At 49.0% G+C, this 16,499-nt stretch overlaps 1 protein-coding gene across 1 annotated transcript; it reads left to right on the top strand.

The window, feature by feature from the left end:
• The first annotated feature begins 133 nt into the window (after positions 1 to 133).
• Positions 134 to 11,297, top strand: LOC136114596 (thioredoxin-like protein 1). Its single transcript, XM_065859978.2, has 8 exons — positions 134 to 331; positions 2,447 to 2,543; positions 3,419 to 3,592; positions 4,816 to 4,938; positions 5,307 to 5,376; positions 5,932 to 6,104; positions 6,368 to 6,472; positions 11,024 to 11,297. Exons 1-8 carry the CDS (start codon positions 234 to 236, stop codon positions 11,051 to 11,053), a joined length of 870 nt encoding a protein of 289 aa, XP_065716050.1. The 5' UTR covers positions 134 to 233; the 3' UTR covers positions 11,054 to 11,297.
• Positions 11,298 to 16,499: the final 5,202 nt, after the last annotated feature.

Here is a 16,499-nt window from a genome sequence, read left to right on the forward strand (position 1 = left end):
GCCCCGCTTGCCCCTGACTAAAATGGCTTCCGGGCTGGCGGTGGCTCCGCCCCCTCGCTCTCTGCCCGCTCTCAAAATGGCGGCGGCCGGGCCGCCCGCCCCGCCCTCAAGATGTCCGCCGGCGGGCGCGCCTGCGCCGCGCGGTGCATGCCGGGCCGTGCATGCCGGGCCGCCGCTTCCCGCCGTGACGCTGCAGTAGCCAGGCCGGCTCCGCCGCCCGCCGCTCGGCGAGGATGGTGGGCGTCAAGGTGATCGCCAACGACACCGAGTTCCAGCCCGAGCTCAGCGCTGCCGGCTCCCGCCTGGCCGTGGTGAAGTTCACCATGCGGGGGTGAGTGAGGCCGGGGTGCGGGCTCCCAGGCCCGTCACGGTGGGCACGGGGGTCCCGGGGCGGCGGCCGCCGCTCCGCTCTGTCCCCAGCGCCATCCCCGCGGGCTCGGTCCCGCTGCGGGGAACGGCGCTGGGCCTGACCCAGCGGAGGCCGCTCCCGGCCCGGGGCTGCGGGGCCTCCCGGGGCCGGGAGAACCGCTAGGGCCTTGGGGGCTTCCGCTGGTTTTATGTGGTTCGGAGCCGAGCTTTCGAAGTTGGGAAGTGCGGTTTGGGGACAGAGTGCTGTATCATTTCAGTCATCGACCAGCTGCTGTGGGTAAGAGCTGTGAACTGTTGTTTTTTTAGCGCTAGTGACACCCTTTGTCTGTAGTGTGTAAGTATAGTCACAGCACCAGAACGGTATTTTCTGTTTCTGGTGTTAAATTCGCCGTTTTGCAGCCGAACCGGCTTCCCTGGCCCTGTTTGCGGGTGCGCTAAGCTTGGCTCTGGGATCAGCCCCTGCGCTGGCCTAAGGGGCAGCTGTGGACAGACCCTGTACCTCGCTCAGGGCTGCTGAAAGCGGCTTTTGCCTCCATGGAACTTCACGGGGTCTTCATCCTTCTGCCCAGGGCACGCCGATGCTCTCTGGCCCTGCTCGAGAGCAGTGTGAGGTGCAGCCGGGTGTAACGTGGGTGAACTGCTGGCCAAAGGCAAGCCTGACAGTTCTGATAGTCACAGCGATTTGCAGAATTAGGGAGAATAGTGAAGAATAGTGGTAGCGCTGGGGGTCCTGGCCTTCAAAGCGCACCTGTCAAAGCCCTAGCTTTAATGCCAGTGATCTGCATCTTTATTTTTCCACCCCGTATTTAAAGGTACAGTTGAACCATTCCACTTCTAATGGCTGTTTGGCGTTCAGGAGAATTCAGGTCTAATGTTCTGAAAGGTGTTCTGTTCAGGTAGAAGAGGCTGCAAGGACCACCAGCCGTGCACTGAATGGGTGCTGACAAAAGCATCGCTACACACGTCTGAGATCTGGTCGCTGCTGCTTAGTTCTGGGCTTGGGGTTCTCTGTAAGTCAGTGACTTTCCTCCCGTGCTGCAGCGGTGCTGCTGAGCGCCATCCTGCCGTGTGCTTGTGTGCCCAGGGTGTGTCCTGCCTGCTGACAACCTGGTGTTTTAGGTTCCCGTTGGATTAATGACTTGGTGGCTCAGGATATAAATCCCTACGAGTCAGCCTTGCTGCGCCACTGTGGATCCAGACCCGGGACGTCAGGAAAGCTGGAGCGAGTCTTGTCTTGCTGCACCTCTTGGCACGTTGGCATTGACAGAGCTCTCGGTTATGTGCTGTTGGAAGGAGTTTCCACGGGGATTTTTTGCTGTTTCATTTCTTGATTGCTGCTTTCGCAACAAGCTGAGTTGTGCGAATAGTCCTTAGCGGGATGGTTGTGCCTGTACGCTTCATCTGTGCCAGCAGAGGTATAATAATTAACAAGTACGCATTTCCAGCCAGGTTGACACAGTGAAGTCAGCGGAAGTCAGGTCTGTTCTGCCAGGGCCAAATAAGTCTGGTACTAGCTGGTTACAGTTGTAGTGAGTGAGATTTAGTGGAGTAAGGATTTTATCATTCCTGGCAAAGGTTTGCTACATTATTACTGTTAAATATTTCAAATCACACATAGAGATTTTACCATGGACGTTATTTTCTCACAAGTGGTGAGTGGAGTGCTTGTACTGGTTTTCTGCTGAGAGCTTTTTTGCTGTTTCAGGGAAAGCAGGGGACTCTTGGCCCTCCCTTATGTCACTGCAGCTAGCAGGACTTTGGCTCGTGGTGAAACAGGCTGGAGCTAAACCCATTAGCTGGAAAATATGAAGTTGGTATTAATTAATAGGTGAAGCTAATCATGTGACCTTGAAACTGTCTGGGGAAGTGGGACTTAACACTGGGTGATGTGTTTCTAAGTGTCACTCTTCATTGTCTCGCCAGGATGGCTCACCGTCTGTCAGCCAGGTAGGGAGGTTATTTTTACATGTGCCAAGGATGTCGGTGAGAACGTGAATGTGCTAATTCTCTTTGGGGCTGATGTTTTTCAAGAAAAGTTGCAATTAAAGTGCTTGTGTTTTTGTGTTCGTTTTCACAGCTGTGGCCCTTGTTTAAGGATAGCCCCGGCTTTCAATGCGCTGAGCAACAAGTATCCCCAGGCAACTTTTTTGGAAGTAGATGTACATCAGTGCCAGGTTGGTATTCAAACCTGTGTTTTCAGTTACAAGAGGAGGAGCAGACAAGGGAGTGAATGGGAGACTGAAGGAGAAGTGTTCAGCCCGTTGTCTGCTGTGGCTGTTGACACGTTTGGTGAATCACAAATAGCCATGCTGTGAAATTCTCCAAACTGGGGACAGGCACAAGATGTGAACAAACAACACTTGGATTTAGAAAAGTATTCTCGCAGCCTCCACTGTGACATCCTTCATTTGGGCTCGAACAGTTCCTGCTGCTCGTACTGTTTACATAATACTGCTAAGTGCAAACGATTCAGTATGAATTAAAGAGTAAGCCTTCCCAAACAGATATTGATGTGGTTCTCGAGCAAAGTGAAGAATGCAATAAACTGGTAGGATTAGTGGGAGCAGATTCCACTCAAGTGGTACTCAGCTGTTTTCAACAGACAACAGTGGTGCAGGTGAGCTATTGATTGACTTAAGGGTCGCTAACAAAAACAACATTGGTATGTTGAAAGGAAGTGTCGTGAGTTACTGCAAATTATAATGGAGATGAATATGAAAGCGGTAACAATGTTTGCAAATGACACTAAATGATGGAAAGGTTTGGAAAAACTACCGTGGGTGCGTAACAGTGGCAGTGTGAAGTCCATTCAAAGGATGACCAGATCATAATGATTTGGGAGGATCTGAAGAAATTAAATGAATTTAAAATTGTCGTCAGAGTTGAAGCTCTTTATAAAATAAGAACTATTGTCTGTGGTGTTTGAGGTGATGGAGCTGGATGGATACCTGGTATGTGCATTCTTGCCTAGGTAAGCAAGCTCGTTTTTGCTGTCTGATGTTGGTAATACTCTGTCGGGTAACGCTTGTCACCGATTCCTGCATTCCAGGGAACAGCAGCCACCAATAATATATCGGCGACACCAACGTTTCTGTTCTTCCGGAACAAAGTGCGAATCGACCAATACCAAGGAGCAGATGCTGTGGGTTTAGAAGAGAAAATAAAGCAGCACCTGGAAAATGACCCTGGAAACAATGAAGATACAGATATTCCCAAAGGATACGTATGTATCTCTTTAGATTGATTGACTGTTTGTTTGCATAACACGCATGTTTAAAAAAATCTCTTGCTTTTTCAACATATTCTTAGTCAAGTGATACTACTTTAGGCAAAACCGTAAGTTCCCTGTGGCTTTAAGAAGGTAATTTGTCTGGGCTTCCTTTATTCAGACAAAATTCATTAAAATGTGCTTATTCAGTAACTGTCTTCCCAAAATGTTTTTTAAAGCGTAAAAACATCCATGGGAAAAGACTGTCAAAAATGTTGCAAAGTTGCTCTGGTTGTTCCCTTGGCTTTTACTGCTTGGACTGTCCTTGAATTTGTGCTGTGGTGGTGCGAGATGTCAATGGTCTGTCTTCAGGCCTTAACGTATGAAATCGGTGGTTTTCAGCCTGGCACGCTGTGTGCCAGTTGGACGTGGTTTACTGCAGTTGCAGGTAGAAACTTCTGGTTATCTGGAAGGGGATACAGGTGATTCTGGCTCTGCAGTAAAGCCGCCTTTTAAATGGTCGAGGTGTGGAGCATGGATAGCACTCTGTGTTCATTCCAGAGTGTGTATTTAAAGCTTTTAGTTGGACTCTTTACAAAAGAGCTGGGCAATAAAACAACTAGTTCATGGTGAATTGGGTTTTCTGTTGTTCTGTGTTTTTAACAAGGTGTATGGAGAAAGGAGCAGGGGAAGGTTTCATAAAGTTAATTGGTATGCAGAAAAAGATATAACGTAAGGCTAGCTTTGCATATAGAGCCGGGAGGAGCTGTAGTGGTGATGTTTTAGTCAGTTCTGCAATATGTAATAGATTTTTGGGAGGCCTGTTTGTGTTCGGTTTTGGGGTTTTTGGTTAGCTGATGACAGCTCCAGCCTGGTGTCAGTTTGCCTGTGTTGTGGTGTGACTTCATGGTGCTGTGGTCTCGTTATCTAAAGTGCATCCAAAAATCCTCCCTGAGCCCCATTGGTTATTCTCAGAACAGCAAGCGTGTGCTGCAGGGTGGGGATGTGGAATGGAGGGGAAAACGTCATTCGGTTGTGAACAGGACACATCCGAGTAGCACAGCGTTCGTAGCTTTTGTTCGTAGTATCTTGTGAGAGAAACCCCTGAGGTTTGCTGTGTGTCTTGTTATTTTAATCTGTTGAATGAAGAATTTCATTCATCCCGATGCTTACTAATCCCAGAGGAGTTGATGGCACACTTGTCACGCACTCAGCGACGCTCTTGCCTTTCCTTTCAGATGGATTTAATGCCATTTATCAATAAAGCCGGCTGTGAATGTCTTAATGAGAGTGATGAGCATGGATTTGATAACTGTTTACGTAAAGACTCTACCTACTTGGAATCAGACTGTGACGAGCAGGTACAGTAGACAGTTTTCAGTGAGGTTTTCAATGATGGTCTGTTCTGCAAGCGTTTTTTGAAGAACTTGTCTGCTTTATATCATTATGGTGGTGTAAGAGAGAGCGGGAGATGGTAGTAGGATCTAAGTAAAATTAGTATACAAAGGTGGTTGTAGCCTTTCCATTTTCACATCCCTTTATGTGTGAAGAAAATCCAAGCTGAGCAGCACTTGCTGATATGTTGAAGTGACAAACTAGTGTATGTGTGGAATATAGCAGAGGTAATACTTGATTTCAAAGCTCAGACTCTTTTCTGGTTAATTATTGCGCTATGTTTGGCTTTAAGCATGGAGAAGACAGCATTTAACAGCAACTCATTTCTCCACAGCTGCTTATTACCGTCGCTTTTAGCCAACCTGTCAAGCTTTATTCTATGAAACTTCAGGGGCCAGATAACGGTGAGTGAAGTGTCTGTTCAATCACACTTTGAGACTAAAGCTTGCCTGTGTTTAGCTGAGTTTTCTAAAAGTGACACTGTCCCTGGAACCTTCTGAGAATCCCACACTAAGTTGTTTGTAAATGAATGTCCTGCATGGGTATTTGTGTGACACAAATGTAAGTGGTTACTGTTGTTCCATATGCTGCAAAGAGAAACTTTCATTTGCTCTAGGAATGAATGTGGGAGCTACTGAAAGGCATAGCTCTGTTTTTCTGGTAACTCAGTTTACATTATAAAGTTACATGAAGTGTTCAGTGTCATATGGCAGACTATGGCTTGTAGTGTTTTACTGGATGTGTTGTGTGGAGTTGTCTGTGACGTGGGTGAGCAGTACAGCTTGGGGTGTGCTTCACTGGCGGGTGGTGCTGGGGGATCCGCAGGACAGATACCGGAGCTATGGGAACCCGGGCTTTCCCTGAGCAGGATCTGGAGGCTGTGACGAGCGAGGGCTTCTCAAGCAGCATTTTGGAAGTCTATTTAAACACTGGAATACCGCTCCTGTATTTTAACGCAGGGCAAGGTCCAAAGTACATAAAAATCTTCATCAACCTTCCTCGATCTATGGATTTTGAAGAAGCAGAAAGAAGCGAGCCGACTCAAGCCCTGGAGCTGACAGCAGACGATATCAAAGAAGACGGTATCATCCAGCTGCGCTATGTGAAATTCCAGAACGTGAACAGTGTCACTGTGAGTACCAGCACTGCGCTGGGGGTCAGAACTGGGCTTTGGAAGCTGTGCGGGTGGGGTTTAACCAACCACCAGGAAAAGATGAGCGTTCTGTATAATCCTTGCTTCAAGTAAGGGGACTGTAGCTTCTCTAAAGGTTACGGAGACCTTTATAATTGGAAAAAGTGTTGGTTAGTTCAAAAATCTTGGACACCTAATGTTTTTATGTATTAATTCAAGGATGGACAGTTTACCTTAACTCCTGTATTTGGGTTTTTCTTCAGTTGTTTGTCCAGTCCAATCATGGTGACGAAGAGACAACAAGAATTACATACTTCACCTTTATTGGAACTCCAGTCCAAGCAACAAATATGAACGACTTCAAGCGAGTGAGTCCTTACTTCACAACACTGCTGAATGTTTTAAAATCTACTCAAAAATGGGTTGGCAGAACACGTGCACTTGGTTGGTAGTACAGCTCCACAACTGAAGGTGGTTTTGGCATCCAAAAGAAAACGTGTAGCTTCATCTTACAGCTGTTTGGTCTTGCTTAAAGTGTTTGTTCATCAGCTTTGTCAAAGTAACTGATAAGAACGTATGTAGGAAAGCTTGAGGGGCTGTCCAGTTGTATATGCTATAGCAAATGTTGGGTTTTTGACAGCTGTCAGATTTATGCCTGGGTTTTGAAACTTGCTTTCTGGTGGGGTTTGCGAAATAGAGAAGCAGTTGCACGTACAAACTAAACAGGCTCCTTGGGACTGACTTGACTCCTACTTTGAAGGGTTTCATTCCCTGGGCAACATTAAGCTTGAGATCTGGTCACAGGATGCCTGTTACATTAAACATCTGCTTTTTAAAGAGGAAATGAAGGAGGAAACAACTTGTTACAATGATTTTAGACACACTAGTGCTGAACAGTAGGGCACTCTCAATCGGTGATTTTTCTTTTTTTGAGAACGTGAAATGGGCTTGAAAAGACTGAAACCTTAACACTACTTACAGGTTTTTCACAATGTAGTTAGGTCTTTTTAAAGGAAAGCGCTTTAAATCTTAGTAGCCTTTGTAAAAGGGCAAATGCTGCTGTCACACCTGTGTACGGACTCGCGTGGAGGTGACCGGTGACACTGAAACACCACAAAATTTGTAACGTCAGAAGGTTGAAAACACCAACGCTCATCCGTGTCGTGTACTTGGTATTTTTAACGTCAGAACACGATCTTAACTTCTACATGTAAAACGTAACATCTTTGCAGGTAATAATTAGGTTAATAAGTAGAACAGGTATTGCTGCTTTTTGGTGACACTGGAAGTCTTTGAAAAAGTCATTCTCATGTCCTAAAGTTAACTGGATATCAATTTTAGACCTTCCTAACACACCACTTCCAGTTCTCCCCAGACTCGAAATACGTTGATTCACAGTCTGCTTACCCTTTTTGTTCGATACAGCTCTTTTGCACTGAGTTGTGCAGTTAACGTGGTTCATCTGCAGTGCTTCCTGGTGGTGTCGGGAGGGGAACGGGGCTGACTTGGGATTTGTTCTCTGTCTCACTTCCAGTTCTCTGTAGACTCTGCACGTCAGTTTTGCTTTCAGAAGTACCGGGAGTTTCTTTGCCCAGCGGTGCTCAGCAGAGGGGCCGATCTTCCTGGGCTGTGCAGTCGTGGAACTGGAATTGTTTGGCTTGGAAAAGACCTTCAGTATTGTGGAGTCCAGGCGTTAACTAAGGCAGTGGCTAATCCTGTCTCAATTCAGATCCTCATTGACGCTATGTGTAAATTCCCGTTTGCTTCCTGAACGTGTAGTTTTGATATTAGGGTGTTGAAATATTTCATAACAAATGGGATGTGTAGTCTGACAGAGCTGCAGTGCTCTTAGGAATTTTAATTTTGGTTTCTTCTCTTCCAGTGATCCTGTCAGCTATGAAACCTTAATATAGTGTTGGGCACTAATTATATTTAGGTTTGTAGATTAACTGGGAAACCTTATTGTTCTTTTCATCTCCTTGAGTAGTTCCCCACACTGCTCACTGCTCTCATCTGTCTCACTCCCTCGCCTCAGTCTGTCTCTACCGTTCGTGTTTCTCTTCTAAATACGATAGAAATAGCATTGCAATGTGATTAAGAAGGTGGAGTGGGGTCCCAGCTGGGCCCCCTCCAGCGATGGGGGCTCTGCCGTGTCCCTGCGGGCTGTGCCACCAATTCACGACTCGCGCTCTGAAAAATTCTTTGCGTGTAGTTGGTGGTGCTGGATTGAGTGAGCAAAGCTATAAAAGCTGCTTTCAAACTTGTTTTAATATGTTGTGTGTATCCTGCTTCTTGCACAATGTAACTCAGATCCTCTGTGAGGAGGGAAGGAAATCTTTGGAGTGGTGGAAAAGGGAGACACGGAGGAGAGGATTCCCGCTTAGAACGGCCTGCGGTGTGGGGAGCGAAGCACAGGCAGGAGTGGGAGACATGGGGTTTTGCCCTGTTCAGCAGAGGGCTAGCATGAATGTTCCCTTCCTATACATATTTAGTATATTCCAAAATGCTTGATTTAAAGGCATGTTTGTTTTTAAAAATGTCTTTAACGCTAGAAGAGTTCGTGCTGCTGTTTCTGGGCCGTGCAGGCTCTGACTTAGGGCATAACTGGTCATGCGAATGCCCCCGGTCGAGGCTGTTTGGGCTGCATCAGCTGGTGCTGGAGACATGGTGCTGGAGACGCGCTGCTGCTCGGCCCCGGCGCTCTGGGCAGGGTGCTGGGGGTGTTACTCTTGATTGGTAAGTTAGCGTTAGGTTCCTGTGACCTGTGGTGCACTCGAGCCATGCTTTTGTGTCTGGAAAGGCCTGCAACCACCCATGTCCCAGGTAGTTCTGGTTTATTTCTGGTGTGAGTGAACCAAAGGCACGGGTGCTGGGTGTGAGGCTGGAGCAGGAACACGGGCAGGCTGTGCGGGTGTCCTGTCCCCTGCTGCTGCAAGGCTCGCTGTCTGCTCAGAGCCGCTCATCTGCGCTACACGCTGCGGCTTTTTTTTCTTGTAACGTTTTGTTTGTTTGTTTTTCAGCTTAACTTCCCTTTTCTAAAGAACTAAAAAGGCAGAAGAAGTTAAACAGTAATACTAAGGTTGAAGCGGCCGTGCAGTGCTCCCTTGCTCCCTCTGCTCATCTCGCGTCTCTCACCCTTCCCAGCACCCAGCGCTGCCGCGATAGCCGCCTTCTGCACCTCCTGCCGTCAGGAAGAGCCTTCTCCGCCTTCTGGCTCATCAACTCATCTTCCCCTCCGCTCCCTGCTCCCAGTCTTGCCTTAAACACTTCTCCTTACCTCTCACTCTTACCAAATTCCTTCCTGCTGTTATCTTGAACTTGACATTTCAAGGCAAACCATGCAGTACTTTAAAAAATAGCTGGTGAGCTTGTACACGTGTGGCCGGGGCAGGGCTCTCCCGCCAATCTTAGTTGCTCAAGCTCTTTATGTCTGAAACACACCACATGTGCTCCGGAAGGTTCGGTCATGGAGTGTCTGCAGCGCCGCTCTGGGTAGCGAGCCCTGGGCTTGGTTGGTTTGTCGCGGTGAAGCCCCGGGCCGGTGCTTGGCTTGGAGAACAGGCCGCTCCAACCCGCCGGCCCTCGCGCACGGCACGGCCACGGCTCCGCTGGGACAGGAGCGGTGACAACTGCTGGGTGTCTGTGCACGTGTCCCCTTGCTTTGGGGAAGTGGGATGGTCAGAAATGGGCTTCTTTGAGCTGTGATCACGGAATATCCATAGTGGTGTGATTGATTTTCACAGATAATACACATGGGCCACTTGTCCCTTTCTGCCTCAGACTGGTACAGCAATGTTTTCGTGTTCCACACTTGCTAACACCTAATCTTTTAACTGTGGTTTTTCTTTCTTTCTTTTTGGCTTAATCTGTGTGTGAACACAGTTTGGTGCTTTGGAAACACACAACAAATGAATACTGCTTCTTGACAAGTTTAACTATCTTTTTAACTTCATTAATTGGATCTTAACGCAAGTGTTTGGGCTTCCAGTTTTTATTCTTCTTTCCTCACATTGTGGGTTTGGAATTTTCCTGACCTGAAGCATTAGCTGGAATTTACAGCTTGGAAAATGCTCCTGGTCAAGGGTTCCTTGTAGGTGAAATGGTCTTTAAAAGTACTTTTTATGGTTAGATCTCAGTGACTTTGTGACGCTGATAACTCAGCTGACCCAAAGCTGCTGCGCGGGGAAAAAATGTGGTGAAGTTTGACAAGAAACGCAGCAGGGGGAAGGATGAGAAGATGAGGAAGGGGGTTTGGTTTTCTGGTATCACTACTGACTGCGTGAGGTTTATTGTTGCTTGACTGCAGAGGTGATTAATACTGAACACGCTTGCTGTAGGAGTCAATTGCTTAGGATACAGGGAAGGTTTTACCCCTCTGTTTTCAGCGTGATTACGAGCACTAAAGGGAAATCCTTTGCTCCGCTGGTGTAATCTTCAAATCTGTGTTCTGGCAGCACCAGTCAGAGCCACAAGTGCTGCATAGGTTCGAACCCCATTACGGGGAAGTGCTCTCAGTGGGGTGCACAGCAAGGATGCCCAGGGGAACGAGCACACTTCTCTTTGGGCACCCAGTGCTTCTCTTCCCACTCTAATATTTTATACAGTGTATTAAGGTTGGATGCTTGGTGTATATAACATATTAAGCATGGTCTGCTCTGCAGTTCCTGTCTCCTAACTCTTCTCCAGATGAGACCGATGCTTTGCTGTCCCTATGGGGACTAAACGTAAAGTTTGGTTGTTGTGCGTCCCTCTTAACCCTTAGAGGGACCCAGGCTTCTGCCAGCGCTATAGTAACGCATGCTGAGGTGCATTCACCTCGTTGAAAACTCGGTTGCACTTGCTTATTTTGAGAGTTGCCTTAAAAACTCCTTGGCAGGACTCTTTTCAGTTCAGCAGTGTTTGTGTTTTTCTCTTACCAGGTAGTTGGCAAAAAGGGAGAGAGCCACTAGGATGCAGCAGACACTGGGAGGAGGGAAGGAAGGAAGGAAGGGAAGGCCTTATCGCAATCAGATCTCCACTTACCTACAGCTCCTGGATAATTGCTTGACCATAACCAGAGACTGTCAGTCTGTTTCATTTAATGCCATTACCAATAAATCGTTGCTTTTGTTGAGACCGTTTCCCCAGCGTGTTTCTGTTGTAATCCTCATACATGTATTTGTAAATAAAATGCGTTACTTTTGCCAAGTTTAATTTTGCTCCTCTAGTAACTGTGGCTCTTCCCTTGTTCCGTTCAAACCTCAGAGCTCCACTGGCTTGTCTGTAGGAACAGAAGACATAACGCAGCTCGCATTTGTTCAGAGAGTTTAAGATGTGGGATGTAAGTAAAACGCGGCCTTCAGAGCCCATCTGAAAACCCCGGCTGCCCGGTGTGGGACCGAGCGAACCCGGGGCCGTTGTTCTCACAAACAGGCACTGCTGGGGCAGGGAGATCTTCCCCTGCTCTGGAAGCTTCCGTGTCCTTCCCCGCCTCGAAGGGCGCTGGAGGAGGCGTTTCAATCCCTTCACCTGGACGCGCAGGTTGGTCTCGAGCTCTTCAGCACCGAGAGCTGACTCTTGTGCAAGTGTTTGCTTTTTTAATATTAATAGAAAACACTGACCTTGTGTTTTGGGCAGACTCAAGCGAACTGCGCGGCTATGGGGCTTTAGATGTTCGTGCACCCCACCTTAACAGGAATGCGTTATTTCTTTTATTGGGTTATTTCCTTCTCTCTGGATCTTGATAAGGAAATGTTTCTTGTGAATATTAAACATCTTAATTAGAATGCCTATACTGCTTTGGTAAATTTTCTTGGAAGCGTGCCCTAAGCGATGTTAATAAATCGGGCATTGATCAGCACTGTATACATATAATATTGTAGAAATTCCCAGTAAAACTTGCTAAGTGTTTTAATTGGCATAATTAATTTCTTTGTAAAGTTAAATTTGTTACATTTCTAATTACCATAAATCCCGCTAAGGCTTAAATCCTGTCCTAATTGGCATTCCTTCCTTGAACACAGTGGGGTGGTTCTGCTCTGGCGTGGCAGATCCGTGTGTTAATACCAAGTAATGTGTCTCTGTGAGCGCAGATATTTTCTCCAAACGGAAAACTGGGGGTTTTCTAGAAGAGTCGTCTTTGTGAGCGGCGCTTTGCTGTTCCTGCGTCCCGGGGTCTGCATCTGTACCTGTACCTGTCTGCGGTGGACATGCGGCATCTTTCCCACTTCCTTCGTGGGGCGTGAGGCACGGACCACTCTGTATATAGAGAATCATTTTTAAATAGAACGGAGGACAATACGAACAGCTGTTCTCTTTATAATTTTGTATTCTAATTATCTTCTGGGTTATTAAGTGCCTCATCTTAAGTATTGCTTACCTCATAATGTTTATACCTGAGAGATTTGATGATCTGGTGGTTCTCATGTTTGTAAAAGTCAAGTTTCTATCGTGGTTTCTTCGGCTGCATGATGCGTACCTTCCCTAATGATGTACAGAGAGCCCAATAAATGTTTAGGGGTGGCTCAGATGTCTCTCTGAATGGCACACGGGGCAGTGCTGAGGCTCCCGAGCTGGAGCTGCCGTGTGCTGGGGGTACCTGGTGGTGCTGGGTTCTGTGGGGTGAGTGCTGCTGGGCTTCGGCTTTCGTCTGGTGAGGAGGTCACGCTGAGGATTTGGTCCGATTGGTAACGGAGTCTGAAGAGAGGGACCCGTGGAGCTGACGTTCTCACCAGCCTGGGCTCCGGGTGAGTGCGGTTCCCTGTCCTTGGGGTCGCTCATTCCCCGCTCCCTTCGGAACCTTCTGTACATCCCGAGGCTGCGTTCCCGTGGGACAGGAGGGTGAAAGAAGCTGTGGGACCGCTCAGGACTGTTGCTGAGGTGAGTGCTGTGTGTGTGCAGGATGATTTCTGCGCTGGGTGTGCCAGCGAGCTCAGCCCAGCTCAGGGCGCAGCTTTGTCCCATGGCCCCAGCTGCCCCGCTGCTCTGTGCCCAGCAAAGCTTCACCTCTTGGGCTTCCAGTGAAGTGCTGGAAAGCTGCGGGTGATCTGTGGGTGCGCGTGTGTTTTACACCAACACCACGGTTCAGCTGGTAGGTTAAACAGCAGCTGTGTTACTTGTGGGCTGAGATTACTAAACGGGTGTTACCGGTGCTGTGTTGGCTGGCATTGACTGTACTCCTGGATATCTTTTGACAGTCTTCAGGCTGGGTGGATGGTGGTTTTCCTACCTTTTCCAGAATGGCTGACGTTATTTACGCGGAGAGGCAGGTTTTGTTTTCCTCCTGGGCACATCTGCAGGAGCGGGTTATTCCGGTCGGGGCCAGCAGGTGGCGCTGCCGGCCCGGCGGAGCGCGCCCGGCGGAGGGGGCGTGGCCAGGGGCGTGGCCGGTGCCCGCGGGACACGCGTGTGAGTTCCGCGGGTGCGGGGCTGTGCGGGGCACGGCGGGGCCGGGTGGTTTGTTCCGGACGGACAGCAAATCCCCAAGCGCTGCAGCGCCGAGCGGCGCCGGGACGGGCACGCGTCCCGCGTGGGGGCACAGCGCGGGGCTGGCGTGGGCAGCTCGGTGCGTCCTGCCTCGCTGCGGCTGCCGCCGGAGGTCAGCGCGACAGCAACCGGCGGAGAACGAGCCAGCCAGTTAGCGGTGAAGGGTACAGGTTAGCCACGTGGCCAGAACACCCGAGCTGAACAGCACGGTGCTGCCGAGGTTTGGGTGGTTAATTGAGGTCTGGTTAACTGGCTTACCTGAAAATACGTAATCTGAGTCTTGCACGTTCCAAAACGTGTAAAACTTACCGTACAATTTGTCTCCTCTTGCATTGTGTTTTGCAGCAGTTTGTTGTTTCCTTTCCCCGCCACCTCCCGTGGCTGGATGCGAACACTTTAAACGTTTAAACGAGAAGTCCCAAACCTGTCCTGTGAGTCACGCGGCGCTGTGATGGGGTGATCTGTCCGAACCCAGCGCTGTGATGGGGTGATGTGTCCGAACCCAGCGCTGTGATGGGGTGATGTGTCCGAACCCAGTGCTGCGATGGGGTGATGTGAACTGCCATCTGAACCCAGCGCCGCGATGGGGTGATGTGAACTGCCATCTGAACCCAGCGCTGCGATGGGGTGATGTGAACCGCCGTCCGAACCCAGCGCTGCGATGGGGTGATGTGAACTGCCATCTGAACCCAGCGCCGCGATGGGGTGATGTGAACTGCCATCTGAACCCAGCGCTGCAATGGGGTGACGTGAACCGCCGTCCGAACCCAGCGCTGCGATGGGGTGACGTGAACCGCCGTCCGAACCCAGCGCTGCGATGGGGTGACGTGAACTGCCATCTGAACCCAGCGCCGCTGGGGCCGCTGCTTGCGGACGCGTCTCCTGCTGGAAACACTGCTCGTTTTCTCCTGCCGGGACCTGTAATTGCTGGTCTGCCAGGTATTTGCCAACATGTTTTTTCCATCTTTTGTCGTTGATTTTCAGAGTGCTGCAGGATGCAGAAGGGCAGAGGAAAACAACCCGCGTTAAGTAGCAGAGGGGTTTGGCTGTGTTTAACTCAGCAGAGGCCTGAGTTTTAATCCAGCAGGAGGCATCACAATTAATCCTTCCTGCGGCGTCCACTAGGACAGCTTAAGAAACTTCAACAGGTGCGTCCGGCCACGTGTTTGCAGCCGCTGCTCGAGTGGAAACGGGGGTGACGGCGGGACCGTCGCTTCTGTCCCCATCAGGTACCCCTCTTCTCGCCGATACCCGCTTGGCAGTGAGATCTGAACACTGCTTAATCGCTACCTGATTACCTTACGGATATTAGTTGCACTGGATGCAAGCACCGCGGGGGGGTGCGTACATATATTGATGCAAAGCGCACAACTAGTGCCATAAAAGTTGCCTCAATTGAAAAATTATCATGTTTAAGACTAAATTCATCTGGGCAGTAAGAATCACCTTCTGTTCCCCGGACTCTGTTGGAAGGAAAGTGAACCCCCATCTGCGGTGGGAATCGGTAACATGGCCGGAAAGCCCGGGTCCCATTTGAGCCCCAAGAAGCCTGTCCTCAGCCATGGGTTGTTCACAGGGCTCAGCAAACGCGTTACCGGGTCCTGCACCCGATGGTGTGCGCGGTGGAGTGCGCTAATACACAGGGGGAATGTTATTAAATACTGCTGCCAAGCCCTAAACTGTGGGTGTCCCGGCTGGGTGCTCAGTTCAGCCCCACTGCACCCAAGTTTTACCCAGATCCCCGGTGCGGTTTCCAGGTTCCGGCAGTGCTGTGAGCCCAGAGCAAAACCTGCCCGCGTTCCCTGGGAATCAACAAACTGCAGGGAGGAGAGCTTAAAACCATCAGAACGTTCCTCTGCGAACCCTGTGGCACTGAATTTGGATTTATGACTTGTTCTTTTAGGAAAAAAAATCTGGTTTCTAATGAAATACGTCTTTAAAAGCTGCCAGTTTGAAAAAGCTGAAAGCATCGGTTTTCCCTAAAAGAAACAGATTTTCCTCTAGATGAAGAACCCGTGATAACGAGCTGCGACGCTGAATGGTTTAAACTATTATCCCTAAGAAATTCCCTGAGCTTTTTTTCCAGCAAAGCGCAGCAGTTAAATCTGATGGAAAAGAACTAATTTGAACAATTCTTCATTGGAAAATATACTTTTGGTGAAGCTGAAATGGTTTAGAGGAACATTGCGCCTTTCAGAAAACTTTCAGTGGAAGAATTTCGGAAGGATTCACGAACGGCACGGAAAACTACCTTTCCAATTGATTTAAGACTGCATTTCCTGCTGTCTAAAATAACGTGTAATGGTTATTTCTGTAAGGTCCTGTTGATATTTTTAAACGGAAGCATTGGGGGTTCCCGTGGCACAGGTGTTCTCGGTGTTTGGGGTTCTGGCTCGGGACAAGGCCGGGTGTCCGTGCTGGGTCACCGCCGTCTCCTTCCCTGCCCTTCATCACGAGCCTTCCAGCTCTTTTCTTTGGTATGAATCTATTCTTTAAAGTGGCAGCGTTTGATATTGGGCACGACGGCACCGACGGGAGACTCAGCACAAGTCACTGCTTACATTGCTTGCCTTGAAGGCCATCTCGTAATTACGGGTGAACTGATCCCCACTCCAGAACTTTCTAACGGGAATTTTTCATGCTGCTCCGTTCAGAACAGCAATACCACAATTATGACAAGTATCGCACTGTGTCGCTTACGTAACAACTCACGGTTATATTGTCTTCACAATATGATGAGCATCGCGTTCTCTCCTTGCAGAACTGGGAGCAGCGGCGACTGAGACAAGGAGAAACTTGTGGCACGGGGCAGAGAGAGGATGGAGAGGATGCGGGACCTGGGGAGGATGTGCGAGGGGCTGCAGAGAGGAGCGATAATTACGTGTGAGCACATATGTGGAATATTTTCTCAAGTGCTTTAACCCGGGGACA

This window comes from Patagioenas fasciata, chromosome W (genome assembly GCF_037038585.1).
Source record: "Patagioenas fasciata isolate bPatFas1 chromosome W, bPatFas1.hap1, whole genome shotgun sequence".
NCBI classification, from domain to species: Eukaryota; Metazoa; Chordata; class Aves; order Columbiformes; family Columbidae; genus Patagioenas; species Patagioenas fasciata.

Excerpts from the sequence above, each read along its gene's own strand:
- LOC136114596 (XM_065859978.2), top strand. The coding sequence starts at position 234 with ATGGTGGGCGTCAAGGTGATCGCCAACGACACCGAGTTCCAGCCCGAG. Across the intron at positions 3,593-4,815 it reads CAGATATTCCCAAAGGATAC|ATGGATTTAATGCCATTTAT; the intron begins GTATGTATCTCT and ends CTTTCCTTTCAG. Across the intron at positions 6,473-11,023 it reads ATATGAACGACTTCAAGCGA|GTAGTTGGCAAAAAGGGAGA; the intron begins GTGAGTCCTTAC and ends TTCTCTTACCAG.